Raw genomic sequence first — 25233 nt, forward strand, 5'->3', positions numbered from 1 at the left:
ATTAGACTGCTGAACCATTTAATGTATTCATGAATGTACTGTAATTGCATCTAGGGGGAATATATATATATAATATTATACACATGCGCCTTTATGCTGTGCTGCTCTCAAATAAGGGAACCATAAAGTTAAAAAATTAACTTCTGAATCTTATTCTTCATGGTTTCCGCCACTCAACTTGGCTGTAACAGGGATGATGGCAATAGCCTGCAGCAGTCACTGACCATTGCGATTGAGGTAATTCTTTGTGCAAGTAAGTAGAACTCTGTTTCTTTTGGCCTATTCTAAGCCAATGCTGCTTTTTTCCCCTGAAGCCAGACCATAAGGGGTGCAGAATGATGACTGCTGGATTCAAGATGGTAGAACTGGACTCCACCTCCCTTACCCTGCTTACTAAGGCTCCATGCACATATCCGCAAATGGCGACCATAAGCTAGCCGCATATATGGCACAATGTGTGCATGGAGCCTAACAGTGTCTCCTGTTACTTATGTATCACTTACAGTAGAGCCAAACTATTCAGCAATCAGTATGTTCCACAGCAAGTAACAAGTAACTCACCAAAAACAAATGGAACAGGATGGTGATGGAATCAGAGAGCACAAACGGAAGATAGGGATAGTTGGCATATAATGGATGATGGGAAATTACTATGGAGGATATGGATGATAGACTGGGGCATAGTGTGTCAGCATATAATGCTGTCCCTAAATGCGCTGGATCTATCAGGAGACTCCGTCCTGCGGATAAGTGGGGGCTGCCGGAGCCGCTGGAGCCCTTCTATGCCAGGTCAGGCTAAAGGCAAGGCTAGGCTTTGGAGCGCCCACTGCAAGGTGCGGCACCTATTGGGCTTAGAGGGGGAAGATGGTTTTGATCTGATATACTTTGTCCATTACTTTTATTTCATTGTGTCTCCATTATAAATTAAAGGGGTATTCCAGAAATCAGCATAATTCATATACAAGTGGGCACTCAAAATATAAGCTAATGTGTAATTAGTTGTTATTTAAAATTTTGCTCCCCTTAGCAGAAAATGCTGGTGACATAGACTGTAATGAAGAATTAAATTGCTACTGGCCCTTTAATCAGTCCGTTAATTTCCTCCGCTTGGAGCAGACACAGGACAGAAGATGGCCGCTGGTCACATGTCCACATCACATGTCCTGCACCTGCCTGGGCAGGGTCATGTGATCACCACTACGTTTGGCTGTAGTCAGTTGGTTGCAGTGCATCCAGTATGGCCACTGTTATACCTCATTACTATGGTAACAGTGCAAGAAGACCTGTTACATCATCACTGGGAGCAGAGCATAAGTGGTAGGAGGAGTTACTGAGAACTAAAGGATCTTGGGTCTTGTAGTTTCCAGTGGCGGCCATCTTAGTGATAACTCCACCTACTTTAGAGAGGCCATAAATTTTGTAAATCATAAAATCAAACTATTTAAGTTCCGTTTTGTCACTAATGACATTGAGTATTGTTGTATTCATTTATTTTTATCATCATGGGTTTTTGTGTCAGACGTTCATATTCCCGGAATACCCCTTTAAGCTAAGCCTCATCTTGTATTATTTATGTTTGTCGCTGTCCAGCATTCTTTTCCATTGTATTTTATTAACTAGCGGTATATGTTTTTACAGCACATATAATAAATCTATAGTGTTTTACCATAGTTGTATTAGTTTGTATACTCTATTTTTTCTTTTTTTGATAATTGTACACATTGCATTTTCTCTATACATTCAGTGTACATTCCAGGAAAGCTCCCTGCATATATGCTGAGTGTATACATAGACATATACTGGCGATGTCTGCACGGCATACCTTGCATACCATGGGAAACACAAGATGAAAAAAGACGCAGCAAGCTATGCATTTCCATTATTCATTTCTATTCATTTACATACACAAAGCCTTTTAGAGTAGACCACACCATTACTCAGCTGTTTCTATCCCAGTAAAACCAGCCATCAGTAACCTATTGCACTTTGCATGAATAACTACATCCAGAGGATTCTGGTCCTGGGTGATAAAGACCTGCAATTACATCTATAAGGAAAAAGACAAGAACAGCTCTGAATTCGGTTTAGTGGCTTTTATTTGTCAATCAGGACAGTCAGGAGGAGCCTTGAAGGCTAAACAGATTACACTAAGTAATAAACGCCTGTGTGTACTGCCCTGCGCTTACATTACCATTTCCAGTGCTAGCACATGTCACATAATAACCGAGGAAACCCGAGAGGAGAACAACAAAACAAGTCCTGATACTCAGAATGACACTGGCTGACAGCCTTGTCACAGTAATAACATAACATATTTCTTTATATACTCTGCTGCTCATTTCTCCTGAGTAGCTTAATAAGCTTAATACATTTTTACCAATTTCCTCACTGACATTCACATACTACATTGCTAACCCCTTCATAGTATGTGCACGCTTAACAGTAAATCTATAATCAAAATCCATGATGATAAACCAGGGACACTTACTCATAGATCCAGGCACAGTGACTGTGGTAATCTTCTTATATGTGTTATCTTTGGTCTCCTAAAATCAACTGTTAAAATGATGCTAATAAGCCAGATGGCTCTGGTGGCCTACAAGAGCTCCATGCTGCAGCCTCACGGGCTGTCACACTGTCTCACCTTGCACCTCCCCCTCCCTCTGCCTGCTGTTATCTCATGGCAGCAGAGGAAGTTTCAGCACACAGTGGGAGGGGGAACACTGTAACAGCCTGTGAAGCTACAGCATAAAGAGGCAATGGTAACACTCTCAGAACCTTTCTTGTTCATTACCATAATTTTTAAAGTTGATTTTAGAAGCTAAGAAGCCATGCATAACAAATATAAGAAGATTACCATAGTAGCGGTGCCTGGATGTATGAATAAGTGTCCCTGGTTTATCATGATGGATTTAGATTTAATGGCACTAACAAACTATAAATGCATTCTAACTACTAGGCAGCAGGTTGTAAAGCAGGAGACTGAACAGACTGTACATTGTGTCCTATCTGCAGACAGCATCTCATAGCACTTGAGAGGTGCAACAGATTATGCAACATCCCGCCACCGCGGCCTTACCTATTGACTTGGGGGCAGTTGGATTCCCCTGGTACCTAAGTGGCTGAGTAGTGCTCTACTGGGTCACATTTACTTGGTACAGATTGTACAGGCCTCATCCACTCTGGCATGTGTCTGACAGGTGGGTTGCAAGAAAGATGGAGATGCCCGATGCATGTGTTTAGGAACTTTATCTGGGGGCGAAGAGTTCAGCCATCCAACCAGGGACCTTATTACAATTGGAATTAACAATCAAAAAACATTTGTAAAATATTGGTCAGTATGTAAACAGTTCCCTCCCAGGCAGATGTAATGCAGCAGCAATACCAGATATAAACAGAAGATGGCGCATGGAGGTGATCAGGTTCTATGGACATTTGCAATCCAATGTTCCAGGAGTGAAATTTGTCTAAAGGCAGGGCCATTACAATTATACTTAGTGTCCTATCTGCAGGCAGCATGTTATAAAGCAGGAGAAGTTGAGTTAACTACCCCACTAATTAACAATTAGCGTCAGCTAATGATAAATGTGCCCCTTTCTGAAGGCAACTTGTTGTAGTTGAGGAGGATCTGAGAAGATTGATACTTTTTATGAGATTTAGTTAAGAAATTATTATCCTTTTGAGCTTCTGCAGTTTCTGAGCTCAGTGGTTTGTGATCTATGGTGGTTCTACAGTCCTGAGTGGACCCACTTTGGTTCTGAAATGTACTGCTTACAAGGGACCAAGTAACGTAAAATAAGCAATTAAAAACCATTTACAACAGCAATTTTGAAATGAACATGCCATAGGCCAGTGGTGGCGAACCTATGGCACGCGTGCCAGAGAGGGCACGCCGAGCCCTCTCTGTGGGCACGCGGACCATCTCCCCTGCTGTCTATATATAAATCATTAGAACTCCCGGCAGGCAGGAAAAGCTGCCGATTGCCGAGAGCTCCAGTGATCTCTTTCACTGAAGGCTGCGTCTGACCTGCTCTGTGCTCATTAGTGCTGCCTAGAGACACAGCAGCAGGTCTGTGCCCGCCCCTCCACTCCCTCCCCTTCCCCCTTCAGCCCGGGAACATGAAGAGAGAGAGAGAGAGAACAGCGGGAGCACGCAGCAGCGCACAGTGAGTACAGAGGAGTGCAGCAGGAGGGCAGGAGATGCTCTGTGTGCATTACACAGGCAGCATTCAGGCAGCTTTGGGACACTGAACAACTGTAGGTGCTTATTGTTTAGTGTCCCAAACTGCCCTGTATGACACATGTCTGTGGCCACATGTATACTGCCCCTTATCCAGTTCTCCTGTCACTGTGCCATGCTGCCAGTGACCCTGGGGTGCACTATACCGCCCTCAGTGCCCAGAGCTCCAGACCAAGGGCAGTATATATATGTATATATGTATGTGTGTGTGGCCACAGACATCTGTCATGTGGTGATTTGATGGTAAATTCACCTGCCTGATTGCATGTAGATTTGCTGCTCAGTGCACCCACCCTCCACCCTACAACATACACATTACCCTACACACCCCCTGCCGAATTCAACAATCCTTCATATTCCCACTAGTGTTCCTCACTGGATGGAGGTAGTGTTCCTCACTGGATGGGGGTAGTGTTCCTCACTGGATGGGGGTAGTGTTCCTCACTGGATGGGGGTAGTGTTCCTCACTGGATGGGGGTAGTGTTCCTCACTGGATGGGGGTAGTGATCCTCACTGGATGGGGGTAGTGTCCCTCACTGTATGGCGGTAGTGTTCCTCACTGGATGGGGGTAGTGTTCCTCACTGGATGGGGGTAGTGTTCCTCACTGGATGGGGGTAGTGCTCCTCAATGGATGGGGGTAGTGTTCCTCACTGGATGGGGGTAGTGTTCCTCACTGGATGGGGGTAGTGCTCCTCACTGGATGGGGGTAGTGCTCCTCACTGGATGTGGGTAGTGTTCCTCACTGGATGGGGGTAGTGTTCCTCACTGGATGGGGGTAGTGCTCCTCACTGGATGTGGGTAGTGTTCCTCACTGGATGGGGGTAGTGTTCCTCACTGGATGGGGGTAGTGCTCCTCACTGGATGGGGGTAGTGCTCCTCACTGGATGTGGGTAGTGTTCCTCACTGTATGGTGGTAGTGATCCTCACTGGATGGGGGTAGTGATCCTCACTGGATGGGGGTAGTGTTCCTCACTGGATGTGGGTAGTGATCCTCCCTGGATGGGGGTAGTGTTCCTCACTGGATGGGGGTAGTGATCCTCACTGGATGGGGGTAGTGTTCCTCACTGGATGTGGGTAGTGATCCTCCCTGGATGGGGGTAGTGTTCCTCACTGTATGGGGGTAGTGTTCCTCACTGGATGGGGGTAGTGTTCCTCACTGGATGGGGGTAGTGCTCCTCACTGGATGGGGGTAGTGTTCCTCACTGGATGGGGGTAGTGCTTCTCACTGGATGTGGGTAGTGTTCCTCACTGGATGTGGGTAGTGTTCCTCACTGGATGGGGGTAGTGATCCTCACTGGATGGGGGTAGTGTTCCTCACTGGATGGGGGTAGTGTTCCTCACTGGATGGGGGTAGTGTTCCTCACTGTATGGGGGTAGTGTTTCTCACTCTACGGGGTAGTGTCCCTCACTGGATGGGGGTAGTGATTCTCAGTGGATGGGGGTAGTGTTCCCCGCTGTATTTGCTCCTGCTTTGTGATATAATTGGTGATGTTGGACTTTCTGTGGTCTGTTTATTATCAGTATGGTGGTATTTATCTTGTTGTACTGGTAATGGTCATCATGTAGCAGTGTTATATGTCTCTTATAGAGGGGTATGGTGTGATTTTAGGCTAAATAGACGTGTTGGCACTTTGCGATGATTACATGGACTTTGGTTTGGAGTTTGGGCACTCGGTCTCTAAAAGGTTCGCCATCACTGCCATAGGCTATTGGAACCTGCCTTCAGGTAAAAATGACCTCACTGATGACAGGTTCCCTTTAAATACGGTGTAAATAAAAAGTGTAGAACCTGCACACTTTCTTAAAGTCTGCTAACTTTTATAAGTGATTTATGGCAGCCCAAGGATATTGCCCAAATAAAGATGATAAAGATGTATCCTCATCTGATCTAAGAGCAAAGGTAGTTACAATACTTTTCTTCCTTGCAAACCTTAAATGTGACTATTTATCATAGTGTAGATCTCTGTGGAGGATACAATTTACACGAATGGCTAAATAAACAGACTACAGAAGAACAGTAAATTGCTAATAACTATATTCTAATGTAACACATTTTTCACAGAGATGAAAAAAAACATCAGAAAATATGTTTTTATATGACCAAAACGCAAACTAAGCCGAGCTATATTGACAACCTCCTCCCAGCTGCATCTGCCTATGCTATCAGCGCTGAGCAAATGGACATCTGGCTCATTAACCAGCTCCCTGCAGAACATATAGCAATGGATCCTCCCTGTCCTAGAAACCGATACATTATTCTTTCTGGAATATTTTGTTGTTTTAACAGAAAATATAATATTTGCCTCTTGCACCTCTGCAGGGGAATAGTGAGTTAATACCACGGATAGATGAGAGGAAACTCATAGGATATGTTACTGTTTGATGTGTGGGTAATAAGATGCAGGGATTACAATGATGACTTTAGGCCCAGTGTTGGATGACATCTATTTAATATTCAGTTATTATAATAAAAAGTAAGAGACAGATGCTAAGTTCTTTAGTTGTGAATCAAGTATTTTATGTAATTCTTTAATATTTGTATCACGCTCCCGTGTTCTTTCGATTCTGCTTCTAAACGGAATCAAAGGGGTATGACCACACCCTCAAAGTCACACGATCAGGGCTCCAAAAAAAGTGTGTAGAGCGGCACTGTGTACAGAGAAAAGTTCGGGTGCAGGTCGTCTCAAGGGTGTCCGACACTGATCCCAAAGTTCAATAGTAGACAAGCACGAAGCAGTACTCCGGAAATTCAAACGAAGAAAGTTTTAATTCCACCATAGTAGTGCCACGTTTCCCCAATTCAATCGAGGCTTTATCAAGCATGATCAGGGCTCCTGTGCTTGTATCCATTATGAGACTTTGGCCTCTTGAGGGATACGGGCACAAACTCCACCAGTTCCGACCTGTAGACCAGGTCTGAACTAGCAGAGTTTTTTGCTATAATCTCACCGGCTATAGTCAGACTATAGTAAATGGGGCGGGCCCAGCATTAATAATCCTGCCCACCCTCTGCCCGCCCTGCTCCCTTTCTGCCCAAAATTGTGTAAAATTCTAACAAAATGCAGTAGTAAACACATTACTAAATCTGCCCCTGTGGTTCTATGATACTTTGATAATATGTTCCAATGTGTCCACTGCACTGCTGGATGAGTTAAGTCCAGAGGTTTTCATTTAACTAATTTTTTTTATTGCATTTCCAATAAAGTGTGTGTGTGGAGGGTGATTTATCACATCTTGTACAACCGGAAAATAGTTGGGAGTTGTGGCTTCTTTGCCCACGACCGGTTGGGTTAGGAGGGAGCAGTGCTGGCCTGTGCATTGGGCCGGCATGTGCACACTGCCTATAGCTTGTGCCTGGTCAGTCTTGGTGTAGATGTGCCCCTACAGCACAGCGTATCTCTGCTCCTGATACATCCGGCGCGTGACAGCAATGGGGAGAACAGAGTCAGCTCCAGGTTTCAGAAGGCCCATGGGCGACAGAGCCTCAGTAGGCCCCTGGGTGACAGTGGGCCCCTTTACGTTGACCTCATGTGGGGGCATTAAAAATTAAAACAGTCTCCTGTTCCCTAAAATATTCCCTAGTTTATCATCCCAAATAGCCCCGTCATGGTTATTTTATTTAAAGCCCCCCTCACACCCTTTTGGTTCATTAGAAACATCACCGCTCACCCCCAGGGATTCCTTATGTACAGCCTTATGTGCCCCCCCCCAGGAGCCCGGGGCCCAGGCACTTGCCCAGGTATGCCCAGTTCTGATGCCGAGCCAGGGGGAGAACATCATACGGCGGCGCACATACGGTAAAAGCAGCCTATGATTAATGTGTCCCAGTGTCTTTAATTCAGTGATGAAGTCATATCCCCTAAAATGTGCTGATTTACATTTGATGTCTTTTATGGCCCTTTCTAACTAGAGCATCTTATGACCTCATTTAGAGACATCTCTCTCGGTGGCGGGTTCTCTTCAGATGACACTCTCAGGTGTGTTTTCATGCTGTCTTTTTATAGACTGTAGTGTTTAGGGTTCGGCTGTAACGCAGCTGCTCATAACCACAGTGGATTTCTTGTAGGCCAATTTGTCGTGTTCCACAAGGAATAACTGGTGACAATAGTTCTGCTCTGTCTCAGGCTGTATTATCGGATTAGTATACTGGAAGCAGGGTGGGTACACCATTATACGGCTTCATGGCCACTCACCCGGTGGAGCCAACCTAATAAATCTGCTCTTTATTTAGAAGCCTCTTAACAAATTACAGAACTTGGCCTTTTCTCTGTTTCTAAATACAACCCCATATCTTTGTATTGAAGTCTCCAGATTATTATAATCTCAATCTACAACCTTTGTTAAAAACTTTTCCTGCTATAAGCAAAACACAGGACATCATGGCCTCTACTTAAGAACACTCGACTTACAAACGACCCCTAGTTACAAACGGACCTCTGGATATTGGTAATTTATTGTACAGTAAACAGCTGTAATAGTTATCACAGGTGTCTGTAATGAAGCTTTAGTGTTAATATTGATTCTTATGACAACCCAACATTTTTAAAATCCAATTGTCACAGAGACCAAAAAAGTTCTGGCTGGGATTACAATGATAAAATATACAGTTCCGACTTACATACAAATTCAACTTAAGAACCTACAGACCCTATCTTGTATGTAACCCGGGGACTGCCTGTATATAAGATTCAGATCAGGGTTCACAGGGGGCAAATATACAAATTCATTGATTTTTAAAGGTTGTTTGATGGCCAGAAAACTTATATTACAGAATTTTATAAATAATATATCTGATAATATTGTAGAACATGTGGAAACGATGAATTAATTTTATTCAGCAGAATTTTCGGATAAAATTAAAACCTATGATACAATATGAGGCCCCTGGAACAAACAATATTTTTTTTTTCAATATTTTTTGGATAGGGGGATGTTGAGCTCTTGGTTTCTTGTTTAAATATGTGTTTTTCATTCTTTCTTTATTATTGACTGCTGTCACGTACTGTAGATGGAAAACGATCAGGCTGGTTATGATACAGGTTACTCTCTTAAAGGAAATGTACTATCAAAATCAAACCTGATAAACCAGGGACACTTACCCATAGATCCAGACACAGTGACTATGGTGATCTTCTTATATTTGTTATCCAGGCCATCCTTCCTTTTAAAATCAACTTGTAAAATTATCCTAATGAGCCTGAAAGGCTCTGGGGGCATTACCCCACTGTTACTCTTTGCAGGGGCAGTTCCCACTGTGTGCTGAACCTTCCTGTGCTGCAGGGGGATTACATCAGGCAGAGGGAGGGAGGAAGTGCTGAAGGAGCAGAAGGGGAGACAGTGTAACACCAGGCTCATTAGCATCATTTTAAAAGTTGATTTAGAAGAAAGGAGGCCATGGATAACAAATATAAGAAGATTACCACAGTCACAGTGTCTGGATGTATGAGTAAGCGTCCCTGGTTTATCATGATGGATTTTGAACCCCTCTTCTACGAAGATTTTGGTTTCCAAATAGAGTAAACAGCCTTGACTGTGTCGATCTATCTTAGTTATTGAATGGGTAACATTTGTAAGGCTACATGCAACCGTGTACAACGGGGAAAGATTGGGGATAAATCTCCATTAGGTTAGGCTTGCTTGGACTTGATTGGCATTCACAATCCGTACAACCCCAGTAAAAGTTTTAGATTAAACATAAAGAGGGACCTATCAGTTCTCTTCACTTGTCTCCCTGGATACTCACATTCCTTGTGAAGAGCCAATAAAGGATTATCTTTTCTCATCTTTGTTATCTTCTTTCCTAATTTTGTTTTAATTGACAACTAGGTATTAAAATTTACCCAAATGGTAACACCCAGCTGACAATTTATTCCAAGGTTCTAGTAGGATTAACAGATAAATAACCCAATAAGATCTAACAACAGATGTTCTAGAATTGTCATTTTATGGGGAAACAAGAATTTACTAAAACAGACAATCAGTAGAGGTTACAATGTAGAGAACGTGTCTAGTCTCTGATACAACAAATGTGAATTAACTGTATAGACTGGATTTGCAAGTAATTGGAGGAATAATTTAGTAACTAATATCAGACAATTGTGTTGTGACACCATTTGTTGCCATTTCCTTTTTCTCTAAATATGGAAAAAAAAGATCTAATCATATTCTAGGGTGAGAGAGAACCGGATGAATCAGCAATAAAACATATTCTCCAGGGGGGAAGCACTAGATTACTTAGTATTACATTACAGGTTTAGTGTAATTCAGGATGTGTTATCTTAAATTACCAAGTCTTGATCTACATTTGCTTCTCTCTTAAAGGGAACCTGTCATTGACATCTTACCCTAATGACCAATTCTAATAATATTTTTTAAAAAAAAGTCTCAACTTTTTTTTCTATATAACCTTTGTTAGTTCCATTCACTGGAAAAAGTAGATCTATAGTATACTTCATATGGGTCCTTGTGAACCCTCTGAATCATTGGGGGTCATTTACTAAGGGCCCGATTTGCGGTTTCCCGACGTGTTACCCGAATATTTCCGATTTGCGCCGATTTCCCCTCAATTGCCCCGGGATTTTGCCGCACGCGATCGGATTGTGGCGCATCGGCGCTGGCATGCACGCAACGGAAATCGAGGGGCGTGGCTGACCGAAAACCCGACGGATTCGGAAAAACCGCCGCATTTAAAACGAAAAATCTGTTGCGCAGCTTGCGCTTACCTTCACTCAGCCTGGCTCGGAGAACTCCAGCGCGCTCCGATGCTTTTCAGCACAGCCGCGCCACCTGGTGGACGGCGGAGGAACTACCTTAATGAATCCCGGCCGGACCTGAACCCAGCGCAGAGAACGTGCCGCTGGATCGCGAATGGACCGGGTAAGTAAATCTGCCCCATTAAGTCTTTTAGAATGCACCTCCCCGCTCTTCCTTATCTGCCTACATAACTAGAAGCAGGTCTCCAGCTTGCTCTGTCAGCTCCTGCTATCTGACTTTCTCATTGAGTTTTGAAGAGAAGTCGCATCATCTTCATTTGTGCATTGCTTTCTAGATTTGTAAAGTGAAACCTCCTGTCTTTTACCACACCAGCCAGACATTCCTGTCCATAAAATGGCCGCAGATGGAGGGTCATGTGATCTCTATCTGTCCATGAACAATCACCCTGCCAGGAAATTGATCTTATATTCATGAATACTATCATAAGGTCCTGGCAGGGCGATTGTTCATGGACAGATAGAGATCACATGACCCTCCATCTGTGGCCATTTTATGGTCAGGAATCTCTGCTTGATTAGGTAAAAGACCGGAGGCTTCACTTTACATTACAAGAAAGCAGAGCTATTAATAGATGTATATTGGTAAATTAGCTAATAACCCCCCTCCCACATTTACACTGAGATTACAAAAAACATGAGGTAAAGTGGCCAACCCCTTTTAAAATGCTAGGGGAACCTGTCATTAGGTTGAAATGTCAAAACCTGATGACAGGTTCCTTTTAAATATTGAGCTGCTTCAATAGTATAAAAATCACTTTTTGCCGGCCCCTTTAAGCCTACAAAGTCACAATCATCCAGCCCTGGAGAGGGCATACTAGCATTATCGAATTTCACATAAATATTCAACTATGTAACTAATACAGTATATAATAATATACATTTGCATTTATAGGATTTGCATTTACAGGATATATATAATATATGATATAATTTCTTTCAAGATGCAAATGCACTGACTTGTTTCTACCAACACAGATCCTTCCGCTACAATCACCATATTATAATATTTGCAAGTGTAAAACGTTACAGAACCAAACCACTTATCACGTCTAATATTAGATATGGAAATATGCACATTTCTCTCAGTACAGAAGCCATGCTATTATGTAGGAAACAAGTATACTGCTCACTTACAACAAAACATGGTCCAGCAGATGTCTTCAGACACTCCTCCAGCAGCCGCATACGCGTCCTCTGCAGCTCGGGGCTATCCCACTCTTCTTCTGGTATCCCCCAATACAAGTCTATAGCCTAGGATGTAATGTAACATATTAGTATCCCAAGACGGAACTATTAAAAACCTTCAATTTCACTCTCCTACATGACTCTATATTACTTGCATAAGATTTGTGTTTTATTTTGTAGTATCCTATAATTTATTAAGCTGCACTCACTCTATGACTAAGTTTTTGGAAATGCCGGCGGGTGTAATCACACACAACATTGTTACTGTGGCTTTTTACATTTAGAAATGTAGAGACTAGATTATTGTGTATTATATTTAGATGCAGAGATCATCCGTTTCTTAGTAATAAGCCAATTATATAGTAATTAAGTCTTATAATCCAACATTTCATATAAGACTGTAGGTGGAATCAAAAATATGCAAATGTTAATGTGTACAACTTACTAATTTGCATACTGAAGTGGAATAAACACAACTGTCCACATACATATTGTAGTATACGGAAACTGTCCCCAGCGATTATCCCATTAAACTCCTATATCCATCAGGTAATGTATGAAATGTCTAGAATTGATAGATTTCTCCCAGTTAGGCTAAGTTCACTCTACCATCTGTATTTCCACTTATATAACTCCGTTACTAAAAGATAATGGATGCTAAATAAATGGTAATACAACTGAACATAACGAATGTCAGAATCCGGTAACACTTTAGTAAAAAACACTTTACTTTTACTTTGAAAACATTGATCTATGGGCCAGATGTATCGCTTTTATGTGCTCAAGTCTCATTGTTGCCCCTTAATTGTGGCGCATTGTTGCGTATCTTAAATTTGTTATAAAAAGCATGGTTTACAGAGCCATAGCTATGTCCAAGATATACGCATTTAAAGTGATGCCCCACTTCCAGCCTCTAAACATGACTCTTCTCAGCTCATTTTCACATGACTTGAAGGTGATTTTTTCATAGATGAAAGGCTGAGTTTTGACTTAACAGAAGGATTCTGGAAAGGACATTACGTTACCTACCTGAGGGGGCTGGTAGTTTAGTGATGTAAAAGCCGGTGACAGCTGAAAGATTATAATATGGAGTAGCTGATGTTTTAATCATCAAAAACACCACGGATCATGGATTATTGGTGAGAGGACAACAACAAACATTATACTCATGTCATACCTGGTTAAGAAGGTTTACCTTACATATCTGTACCATTACTTAGTAAATGATATACAAGCTAAGGCTAAGTTCACACCAACACTAGGATCCCCATTGTATGCAATAATGGACACCAATTGGGCAACAAATCCCTGCATTACTAAAACAGCCCATTCGGATGGAAACATACCCATAATCGATTAGGATGTGAGAACATAGACGGACTACACGTTGAAGCTGGACATTTTCATATAACACTTCATTGTACTTAGATTTCCACAGTGTGGAATGGAGGATATTGAGAAGTTGAGATTCAATAATAAGAATAACATCTAGCCAGTAGTGGATTCTAATACAGGCGGTTTGTGTGGTAGCCCAGGACCATGGCTTCCCAAACCAACCATGAAAGTCTAGTACATCTGCAACATCCCCCACCGGGGCCTAGCCTTTTCTTGGGGCCTGGAGGCAGCCGGGGCCCAGAATACCGGAGTGGCTGGCGGTTGCGGTCTAGGGCGCGCTGATGTCACGGTGCTTGGTATGGGGACCGGAGGGCTGTCCTACAGTTTGGCAGGTCTCCAGCAGGTGGTGTGTGCAAGAAATGATGTAGAGGCTTAGGTACTGGTTCTCCCTGGGGCAGCATTTGGAGTCTGTAGTGTGTGTCGCTGGTAGATGGATGGGGCACCCTTGATGGTGATACAGCCGTAGCAGGGACCAGACGGAGGCAATGTTGTGCAAAAATAACTTACAGTTCTTTATTCGAACCAACAGCGACAGCAGGCAATGTGCCCAATGATTCCTTACAGAGGTAGGATACTGGGAGTGCTCTTGGAGAGGGAACCACAGGAGTCTGTTCACCAGCCTGGATGCAGGGGCAGGCTGGGATGGAGCTGTGTCCAATGTAGGAAGCTTCAGCTTTAATCCTGGAATGGTTCAGTGTTAGCCCTAGAGGTGGACTGACACTCTATAGAGCTGCTGAGGCCTAGGGGCCTGTTGTCAGAGCACAAGCTCTGATGTGGTGCTTCTCAGTCAGAAGCTAGGCCTGAAGAGAACTGCTCTCTTCAGAAGTTTCTGGAACTTTCTCTCCTCCCCTGACTAAGGGTTTAGTTAATCCCTGGTCAGGTGGTCTCATCCTCCAATCACACTCCAGTTCACAATTAAGTGCATTGAGGCATACTATTGGATGACAACAACAAATAACATTTAACCCTTGCCTATCCAGGCAGAATCTCCTGCTGCACAATGACCTAATTATATGTGTAGTGTCCTGCAGAGGAGCTGATCAGACTCTCCATGAGGAGAACACACATATGAGGGGCTTATTCGCAACAACTCCTCTGCCTTGCGTTGGCAGGGATGTTGCACATCTGTTCCTGCTCTCAATAAATATCCACACAAGAACCATTTCAGGTCCACCAAGGGTCCTGAAACTGAAAATTGAAGGCAGGCAGAAGGTATGGATAGTCTCCCTATATCTATGTATATAGATAGATATAGATGACCACAAACACACATATATATGTATTTCAAAAGTTGCAAAAGTTCAGAAAATGAAAGTTCAGAAAGACTGTTTTCTTTGGAGCAAATCTGTCATTTTCTGGCATAGGAGAAACAATAAATATCCCCCCATTGTATTTTAGCATTTAAGAAAAGCATTCCTGAACAAACCCACTTTATTATTTGATATTTAGTAAAGTATTAAGTATATCTTTCTTTAGTAAGTTATCAGAAGTAAAACATTTCCTGGCTATGGGCATCTGTGCACAGAGATAAGCGTAAAGGGAAGGAACGATTATAAGGATTTGGACGCCTGTTATTTCTAGTTCCGTTTACTGAATACATTTACTCTATTAGAGGGAAACATTGATCTTTTGTAAGGATGTGGAAACAACCCAGATTCACTTATATTTCAAGTGTGGTTAATAGACACATTGATATGAAGTCACATAACTTGTCAGATCAAGAGGGAGTTCCTGTTCATACAATGGATATGGTAGTTTTCTTGCCCTGGACTGCATAAGGATGGCTCTAAAATGTTGCAACATACCATCAAAATTTTGTGACCGATATCAAAATGTGGCTGGAGCTTAGCTTGTTTAACCAGAATTACAGTGTTTCTCCAAAAATAAGACCTAATGTACCCCAAAAATTAGTTAAATTCTGTATTTGCATTTACAAATGGTCTATGAAGACATGGATGTGATACTATGATACATCGCTTCACCATCATCTGATGGAGACCTCATCAATTACACGTGCCCGATCATAGTATCATAGTATATAAGGCTGGAAAAAAACGTCCGATCAAGCCCAACTTTTAAGAAATAAACTATTGTTTCCCCCCCCATCACCTGTGATATTTCTGCAGAAATTCTCCAGAAAGGCATCCAGGTCTCTCAATAATGAAGATGATGTAACCATTAATAGCTACATAGGACACACATGTCAGAGGTGACACCCAGAGATGTTTTTGCTGATTGGAGAAAGCTAATGCCATCCAAAGACAGGGAAATCCCATACTGAGAGGGTAGTGGCATTCACTAATGGAGATAAGATAGCCTCTGTTTTCAGCACACCCTCAGCAGCAGAGTTGCCCCTCTCCAGGTGCTGACACTGTCTGATTTCTGCTCTAAGGATTGGGACAACTCTCCTGCTGAGCGTGCAGGGCCATCTTACCTTTGTTAGTGAAGGCAGTGAACTCAGAGCTCCCACTCACACTAAATCTATTGTGGCTTTGCACCCAGACAGCTGTGACACTAGAGCTGTGTCCCACGGTTCCCTGTCAGTGGCAGTGGACCACTGTGTCTATAGCGGGGATAGGAGAGACCTCACTAGACATCCAAAATCTCACCCTGTCGCCAATTTACCCATCACCGCCGTTTCCGATCAGCAATCCTGAAGTAAAATATTTTTTTTTAGTTATTAGAACTACAAATATCACAAAATTATGATTTTTTTTCTAGAAGTGACCCAGAAAGAAGTTTTTTTTTACGCATTTTGACAGACTGAGCTCAAATGGCTGTCCATCATTCTGCCATGTCTACATCAGATTCCCTATGTAATTATTTCCTATGTAATTCAGATTTCTGAAAAAAAATGACATTTAAAGGGAACCTGTCACCAGGGACCTCATTTTCACTAAAGACAGATTGTAATAGCTTACTCTTGCATCCTAACATCATCCTGGGGTAGTCACAGGAGCTGGTCTTTGGTTTGGATGCATTTCAAAAAACAACATGTGACCTGTCTGAGCTGCAGGCTGCCTCTATCTTGGTTCTCCTGTACAGCTCCTCCCTCCCCCACTGATGTCATCTCACCAGGCTGTGACCTCTGAGAAGGAGCAGGAGGTGGAGCTGTACAAGAGCACAAAGATCTGAGGAGTGAGTAACACAGACAAGTCACGTGTTGTTTTTTGAAATGCATCCAAACCAAAGTCCGGCCCCTGTGACTATCCCAGGATTTTGTCAGTGTGCAAGGTAAGTTATAACACACAATTATATTGTAATACAAATGCTTATAAAAGGCAGAAAGGTAGATTTGCACTGCAGGTGTGAAGGGCATCTACAACCTGTCTTTAGTGAAAATGAGGTCCCTGGTGACAAGTTCCCTTTAAGGGAACCCGTCAGCAGAATTTGACCTAATAAACCGTTGCCAGTAAGTTATCAAGCAAACCTTTAAGAGTATGTTTCTCTTATGGCTCCGTATGGTGGCATCAAGCTTGAAAGGAGATGTAAACTGGTTGTATAAAGTCAAGGAGGCGGAGAGATTAACGCTGAAGTCAAGCTCTCTTAGCCTCACGATGCCCCCTTCACTGTAATTGATTGCCCAGAGACATCACTAACCGGATCTTTCTAGAAGTCTGCTGCATGATGTCACTCATAGCAGAGGGGAGGTGCTGTGGAGTTACGAGCTTGACCTCTGTGCTGACCTCTCCACCTCGCTGCCTCCATACAATTTATATCTCACTTCAAAGTTGATTTTCTGGATGATGCCACCATATTGCACCATTAAAGACACATGATCTGAATGGTGTTAAGTTGCATGACAATATACTGCTAATAGTTTATTAGGCTGATTGCTGCTGACAGGTTCCCTTTAAGTGAGACACTAGATTACAAAAATGTAAAAAAAGTCTATAAAAACACGAAGCATCGCTTAACTTCCACTAATTGGTCGTGTTTGGTAGAAAAGCAGCTTATGTATCTACATCATCTATGATTGCCATTCATTAAGACCAGCTAGTTACCGAGTCTCCTGTGTATATAGAAAATCACATGTAAAAGTCGTGTAATTACGTGCCGCCGCGGCTTATCTCAAGGCTGTTTATTATACACGGTTACAGCTCTGATGTTGATACCGCGCAGAGATCAATAGAGCTCGGGATATAATTATCCATCTTACATTTTGTAACATAACTCAGGTTTTCTTTCTTTTCCGCTTTGCTCCAAATACAATCCAGAACAAAGGAAGTTACTGGTTTCAGAAATAAATGACTAAAATAACATAATTAGATATAGCAAAATTTAGGTGCGCTAAATATATTACCTGGAACTCCATGCCATAGGTTTCTCTGCAGAACTCTCTCAGCTTGGGGTACACCTGCTCTCTTAGGGCGCTCCTCTCCGCTTCTGTATCTGCACAATATACAGAGAGAACATCTTCATCAAAAATCATGAAATAATAAAAAATATACTTATTTATAAAATTTACCAAAAAACACAAAATTAAAAAAACTAAAGCTTTGATTTCAGATTGAGCCCACTTAAATAGATTCATTTCAGAGAATTAGTAGTCAATGGACAGTCCCACCCAAAATAGAGTTTTTTTTGTAGTTGGACAAAACTAATGTAAAGATTTGACCTTTATTGGTTGGTGTTAAAATCCACAGAGTTTAAAAGACATCTACCATCAGGATAAGAGATAATATGCAAATGAGGCTGAGGGGCTCCAGGCTCCATTAACACCTATGAAGCCTGGGGCCCCCCAGGCATACAGTTCTTTCATCCTGGTGTATGTTCATTTGCATACAGTTCTTCATCCTGGTGGTAGATGCCCTTTAAAACAATAGGATAAAAATAGGATAAAAGTATTGGTCTCAAACATTCAGGATCCGATCATTAATTAATCATGAATTAATAATTACTAGTTCAAACAAAACATATAGGGGAGATGTATTAACCCCTTACCGACCTGTGATGTAATAGTATGTCACACGTCGGGTGCAGGTGCATGGAGAGGACTCACGAGCTGTGCCGTCTCCATAGCCGGTAAGTCTTTGCACCGACCCTGTTCTAGCAACGACACCGGGTGTTAACCCCTCTATCGCTGCTAGCAAAGCTGTTGGTGCTGCTGGATTTGCATGGGCCCCGCCATCTTGGTGAAGATCGTTGCTCCCCATGACGTCATGGGTGGGCGGCGATCGGTTGCATTGACAGCCGCAGGTCTTCCGAAGACCCAAGGCTGTCTCGTTTTAACCTATTCATTTCAATGTGCGATTTACACAGTGCAAATGCGTTTTTTTTTTTCACCAATTTCACTGCATTTGTAATTTTTTTTCCCGCTTCCCAGTACACGGCATGGAATATTAAATACCATCACTATGAAATCATTTTTTTTGTTATGCAGAAAACACGCCATCACAGAGCTCTTTACATGGAAAAATAAAAAGTTATAGATTTTTCTAGAGAGTTAATACGGTTCACCTTCATTGCACTTTCAGGCAGATTTGGCGCATAAACACAAACAGATGACTGTCTCTGCTTTTCTTGATCATTTAATGACTCATATAATGCCTCCTATATAGCACTTGTATTATATGGGAGCCAATTTGGATCTGAAATGTTACCTTTAACATATAGAAAGTCAATTTCTGCTAGAAGGAAAAGTAAAATCCTCTTGGAGAGAGAAGTCTGTTTTGATACACGGAAGAAACGTTTCCCGCCAGCGCATTTTTATCTCATTTGAATAATCGCATGCCACAAAATGAAATCTTATTTTTTGCTCGTTGCTGTCGTGCAATTTGCTAAGCATTTACAGCGCATCCATATCTGCCCGAATGTTCAGCTACATCCTCAGTGCCATGAATGGAAAAATGACAAGTACAATGTCTGTGTCTACAATTATAAAGACATTAGGAGAATTTTTTTAATGCAACGTTCGGAAGAATCAGCAATATATGAAGGATGTTATGAGGAGAGATTAGTGTCATATCTTAAGGGGAAAAGTAATTGAATGTAAAAGCAAATGATATCCTGGCTGCTAAAAGATTTCATTTTATATATAATAGTGATATGTGAAATACAGAGAATCCTCTCACCCTGTAATAGTCATACAACTGTGTCTGCTATGGAGAACACATAGGGGCACATTTACTAAGGGTCCGCCGACCGCATTTCCGTCGGGTTTCACAACCATTTCCGATTTGTGCCGCATTTAACAGGGGTTTTCGCCGCATCGGCGACACAAATTGGGGGCATGGACTAAGCGCAGGATTTAAAATTCAAATTGTGTCACAAGACATGCACTCACATACACCGGGAAGAAGAAGGTGAACTCCGGCAGACCTCAGCGGAGAAGCGACAGATGGAGGATATCGGGCGCACGATCTTGGTGAATCGCGCCGGACTTCATCCTCGTTGGACAGTCCACATCGGGGATCGCGACAGGACCGGGCGAGTAAATGTGCCCCATTGTGTGTTTTTATGTCGATCGGTAGATACATAGAAATGTATGCAAATACAGTGAGTTGCAAAATTATTCACATCCCTTCAACATTTGCTTATGTTTAAATGTTACAGCCACAAACTTGTCTGCGTTGTCAGTTGGGGAGGAAAACCATATCTTGCCATACTCCTTGCATGCTCAGATGCTGGTTTGAGCAGTACTATGGGAGATGTTCACTGCTTGAGATATTAATTTGCCACAACTTTATGAGTTGTCTGTTATGTTCCTTGGTTTTCATGATGCTGTTTGTTCTCTAATGTTCTCTAACAAACCTCTGATGCCTTCACAAAACAGTTGCAGTTAATGTGATAATAAATGATATACAGATGTACTTTATTTACTATATTGGAGACCTCTGAAGGCAATTAGACACAATGGGGGATATTCATCCGGGCATCTGTGCCATGTCAGGGGCGTAGAAGCCCTGAAACAATTGCAAATGCTAGCTAACTGCTAGCACCGCCACCTTAATGTCAGGGGGACTTGGAGTGGTGTAAATGGCGCAGAGACAGCCGGGCCATGGGCGCAGCCGGCGTAGAGTGGGCCAGTGCAGGGCGTTCCTATCCCCTCATCTGCGCACTCAATACGGATGGCAAATTTTTACATATGGCGTTGAGATAAACACTGCGCAGGACCCCGCCGGATACATCCAGAGACCAATGAGCACCAGTGTTTGATAATAACCCCCATTGAATTGAGTACAGGGGGCTGAATACATCTGCCTCTGAAAGTTTGGGGTTTTTTACATTTTCAAATATGAGAAAAAGCAGGTATAATTATCTAAACACTTCACAAATACTTGATGCTTTGTGTTGTTCTTTCACATAAAATAGCAAAAACATACATTAGTTTGTGGCTGTAATGTTTAAGAAAAAGTCCAATATTGGGCATGAGAACTCTGTAACCCACTGTATGGACAGTAAACTGCGTTACTTATGTTGAACTTGAAGCCTGTATCAACATCCAGAGCTAAATTCATATTTCTGCAACTTCAGAATTAAAAACTTGTTAGGTAAGTGTCTATATAGCTTGTCCTAATGATAAGTGCTGAGTGGTGGTAATGCCTGCAATCGGTGCTGGCACTTATACCGGGCGTCAACACCTTAAATACCAATGGCAAGGCCACCAGCAACATTTAACACGATGGGGTACATTTACTTGCCCGGTCCGGAGGAGATTCCAAAAGTGCATTGTATGAAGACAATGCACTATGCCGCGATGCAAGAAGATTGTACGCCCGATATCCTGCATGTGTCGCTTTCCCGTTCAGATCCGCCGAGTTCACCTTCTTCTTCCCGGTGTATGTAAGTGCATAATTTTTAAGTTAAATACCGCACTCTGTCCGTAACCGTCTGATTGTCCGACGGCCCACCCCCCGATTTTTGTTGCATGAAAGCCGGCGACGATGTACCAAAATCCCTGTCCCAGTGGCGTAATCCCCGGAAACATCAGAAAACCCAAAGGTAATGCAGCACTGGACCCTCAGTGAATAAGCCCCAATGGATTACATGCATGTCATCATTTACATACTGGCGATGATGCCCTCCACAATTGTGGCTCCCTGATGATATCATGAGGAGCTCTGATCCTCCCCAAAATGGCGGTGGACACGGCAGCATCAACTTAATTGCCAATGGCGACTTAACAGTTAAAATCTGCAATTGTTGCTGGTGCACTGTGGGTGTGGTTTGAATCCAGGTTCGAACGGATTGTAGTATTGAACACTTCTGTATTTAGTGTATAAAGGTAACATAAGTCTTCCTGCTGCTTCTAATGAACGGTCAGTGTCCTTGATTTATATTCAGAGAGGGAAAATTTAAGACTACAAAAGTTTAGGGTAAGGAGAAGATTTTTTTTTTTTTTAAGGGGGGTCATAGCTCGCAGGCAATGCTACACATATCTTTCCATATTTCTATATCTTTTATAGGGACACATATGAATTACATATAGAATGTTACATAAAGGGCCATACTGTCTCCATCGCTCATATTCACTTCTATAGAATTTACAAAAACTGTAATGCATGCCTATGGTGCCAGAACTGCAGGCCTGCTGGCTGGGATGTACCAAGTTAAAGCCAACCTCATTCAAACTATCACAAAGGAGGAAGGGTTGTGAGCACTCAGCCAAATCCATAAGGTAATTCGGTAAAGTTAAAATCACATTTTATGCAATACTTTTAAAAAAACATTTGCAGTGACAAAATAAAGAAAAACTTAAAGCACACTACGATTAAGGAACCCTTAGATCTGAAACGCGTCAGTTTTTCTTTATTTTGTCATGGCAAATGTTTTTTGGTATGGAATAAAATGTGATTTTAACTTTACCGAATTACTGTACGGATTTGGTTGAATGCTGGACAACCCTTCTTCTTTTGTGATACCAAATACTGACTCCGATAGTTCGTGCACCGGTCTGGAGGGACATCAGAGAGGTAAGTTGAAAAGAAATTTTTGTTTTTTCTTGTAACTCATTCAAACTATGTATTTCTATGTGGTTTAAAATGTGCTAATATAAGTGACATGTCGAGACAACTACTGTCGTAACTTTAGTGCTGAGTCCAACAGAATGACAGAAGGTTTCGGCATGTTTCATTACTCATCTCCGGATATCTTCCACCAGAGAAGGACACACATCTGTTACAATCACTTAAACACAACCACATTTCTATGACATAGATGCATCTGCGTAAAATCGTGTTATGTAATATCATCCGGGAATAAGAACTTTTTTTTAATATTTTGTTCCCAATGGAGCATATAAAAGAGTTTGTCATCTGTGTGACAATCACATACTTTGTAAAAGTTTCTCATCTCCTATACCTCAGGCACCAGAGTTACATTGTAACTGGGACACTTGCTGCCTACAGATACTGGCTATATTAAGAACTTAATATTCTTCTGGCAAAATGTTCTACAAGGTTGGTGATGGTATTGTTTTATAGCACTAGTGTTTTTTTTTTTGCTTGCTTTTGTATATTGCAATAGGATGCAATAATTTAAGCCAAGAATTGAAGGCCATTTATGAAGACCACGGTTTAGCACATTTTTACCCGCAAGTGGTGGCCCATAATTTATAAAGCAGTGTCAGCACGGAGCTGACATTATTGTTACTGTGCCAAAAAATGATTTATGCCAAAGAATAAAAATGCCTTCCGACACATTAAGAAATGCTTTTAGACCAAATTTTGGCACTTTTTCCGACTATTCCGACAAAGGGAGCGTGACCTTGAGAAAGACCTGAGGTCTATGGAAAAAGGGGGCGTGGCAGAAAATTGGCTGCGTGCAAAAAAATTAAGGAGGGGGCGCTCAAGCAGATCTAAAAGTAGAACTCAACAGTCTTATACTCCAACAGATTCATCTTCGCACAGCTCTACACTGTGGGAGCCTGCAACACAGTAATAAATTTCCCCCAGTGAATTCATAGAGCTCAGGGACTTTATAAGTTCTCCGTTCTCACCAGGAGCCTATGGGAGATTTCTATGGCTGACAATTAATACTTTTATACTTTATGACAGCCTTCTGGGGATGGGCTTTTATAAAAGAGCTCTATATTCACAATAGCATGTCTCAGATCGCAGTGGCACCCGTGCTCCGCTGTGCCATGGCACGCGGGCTTATGCTCCTGCAATCAATGTTGCCGATCATGGGTGCACTCCGTCCCCGCACTCTGACTCACCTGTCCGCGAGCCTGCTTCCCGGTGCTTGCAGTCTCTAGGATGCGCACGTGCCGTCTCTTCGGGATTTAAAAGGTCAGCGCCCCCCTAATTGGCGCTGGCTAATCCGGCGCACCCTTATAATCCAGCACTTCCCTTCACTCTCTGCTGTATCTTCAAGTAAGTTCCCTGAAGTGAAAGCCCTCTTGTGTTTCCTAGTGTTCTAGTCTTCCCAGGTTTCATCCGTGTGTCTGTACTCCAGTGTTCCTCCGAGTTCCTGTATACCTGTGTTCCTGTGGCGTTCCTGTGTTCCTGTGGCGTTTCCGTGTTCTTGTGGCGTTCCTGTGTTCTTGTGGCGTTACCATACTCCTATGACAGTCCAGTATTCCTGTGGCAGTTCGGTATCCCAGTGGTCATCATGAGGTCCTGCCATCCAGCTGATATCCTGCCATCCAGCCGAGGTCCTGCCATCCAGCCGAGGTCCTGCCATCCAGCCGTGGTCCTGCCCTGTGTCCGGCTCCTGTGATCCTTCCAGCTGTTCCTACTCCGGTGATCCGTTCCTTTGATTCCTGTTTCCCGCTTCCCTACCTTGGCTGCCACCGTGGGCCTAGACGCACCCGTGGAATGACCTGGTGGCACCCTGCCGCAAGACCATCCCACTTAGACTCCGGTCCCGGGTTGCGGCTAGTACCATCATCCTCTGCGGTGGTCCAGGGAGTCCACAGACTCTTCCCACAGAGACTTACTGACGGTTCGCCCATCCGACCCATGACAGCATTACAGTATATAGTATAAGGAGTCAGACCCCTTAGGGTTCAAAAACCCCAGGGGCCCATTGCGTGTAGTAACTAAAAAATAAAAAATCTTTTAAAAATCTTTTAAAACATTTTAGAAAACTCAAATCGCCTTTCTTAGCTTAAAACACATAAAAATATATAGGCATAAAAAATCATGAACATGTTGCAGAAGCAAAATGCTATACAGGCGGTCCCCTACTTAAGGACACCCGACTTACAGACAACTCATAGTTACAGACAGACCACTCTGACCTCTGGTGACCTCTCTGAATGCTTTACTATAGTCCCAGATTGCAATAAACAGCTGTAAGGTGTCTGTAATGAAGCTTTATTGATAATCCTTGGTCCCATTACAGCAAAAAATGTTTAAATTGCAATTGGCACTGGGGCCAAATTTTTTTTTGTCTGGATCTACAATTATAAAATATACAGTTTCGACTTACATACAAATTCAACTTAAGAACAAACCTCCAGACCCTATCTTGTACGTAACCCGGGGGACTTTTTCACCATTTTGTGACCCATAAAAAAAAAATTCACAGTTTTCAAAATAGTATTTCTGAAAATGTTGTTTCATTCTGCAAAACAGTGACTTAAAAATTTCTTTTTTAGAGGTATTTAGAAATAATAGGGGGAATTAATAGAACCACTTTGGCCAAACTTCTTCTGCAATTTATGCCAAAAAACGCCTTCTGCTACATTTATG

The 25233-nt window shown here is 42.5% G+C and overlaps 1 protein-coding gene across 1 annotated transcript in view; it reads right to left on the reverse strand.

The window, feature by feature from the left end:
* NWD2 (NACHT and WD repeat domain containing 2) overlaps positions 1-25233 on the reverse strand; it is a 132118-nt gene that overhangs the window by 67747 nt on the left and 39138 nt on the right. Inside the window, exons 2-3 of the mRNA XM_072125901.1 lie at positions 17898-17986; positions 12149-12265 (exon numbers count right to left, since the gene is read on the reverse strand). Coding sequence (XP_071982002.1) covers positions 12149-12265; positions 17898-17986 — 206 coding nt within the window. The remainder of the gene's footprint in view (positions 1-12148; positions 12266-17897; positions 17987-25233) is intronic.

This window comes from Engystomops pustulosus, chromosome 1 (assembly GCF_040894005.1).
Source record: "Engystomops pustulosus chromosome 1, aEngPut4.maternal, whole genome shotgun sequence".
Taxonomy (NCBI): Eukaryota; Metazoa; Chordata; class Amphibia; order Anura; family Leptodactylidae; genus Engystomops; species Engystomops pustulosus.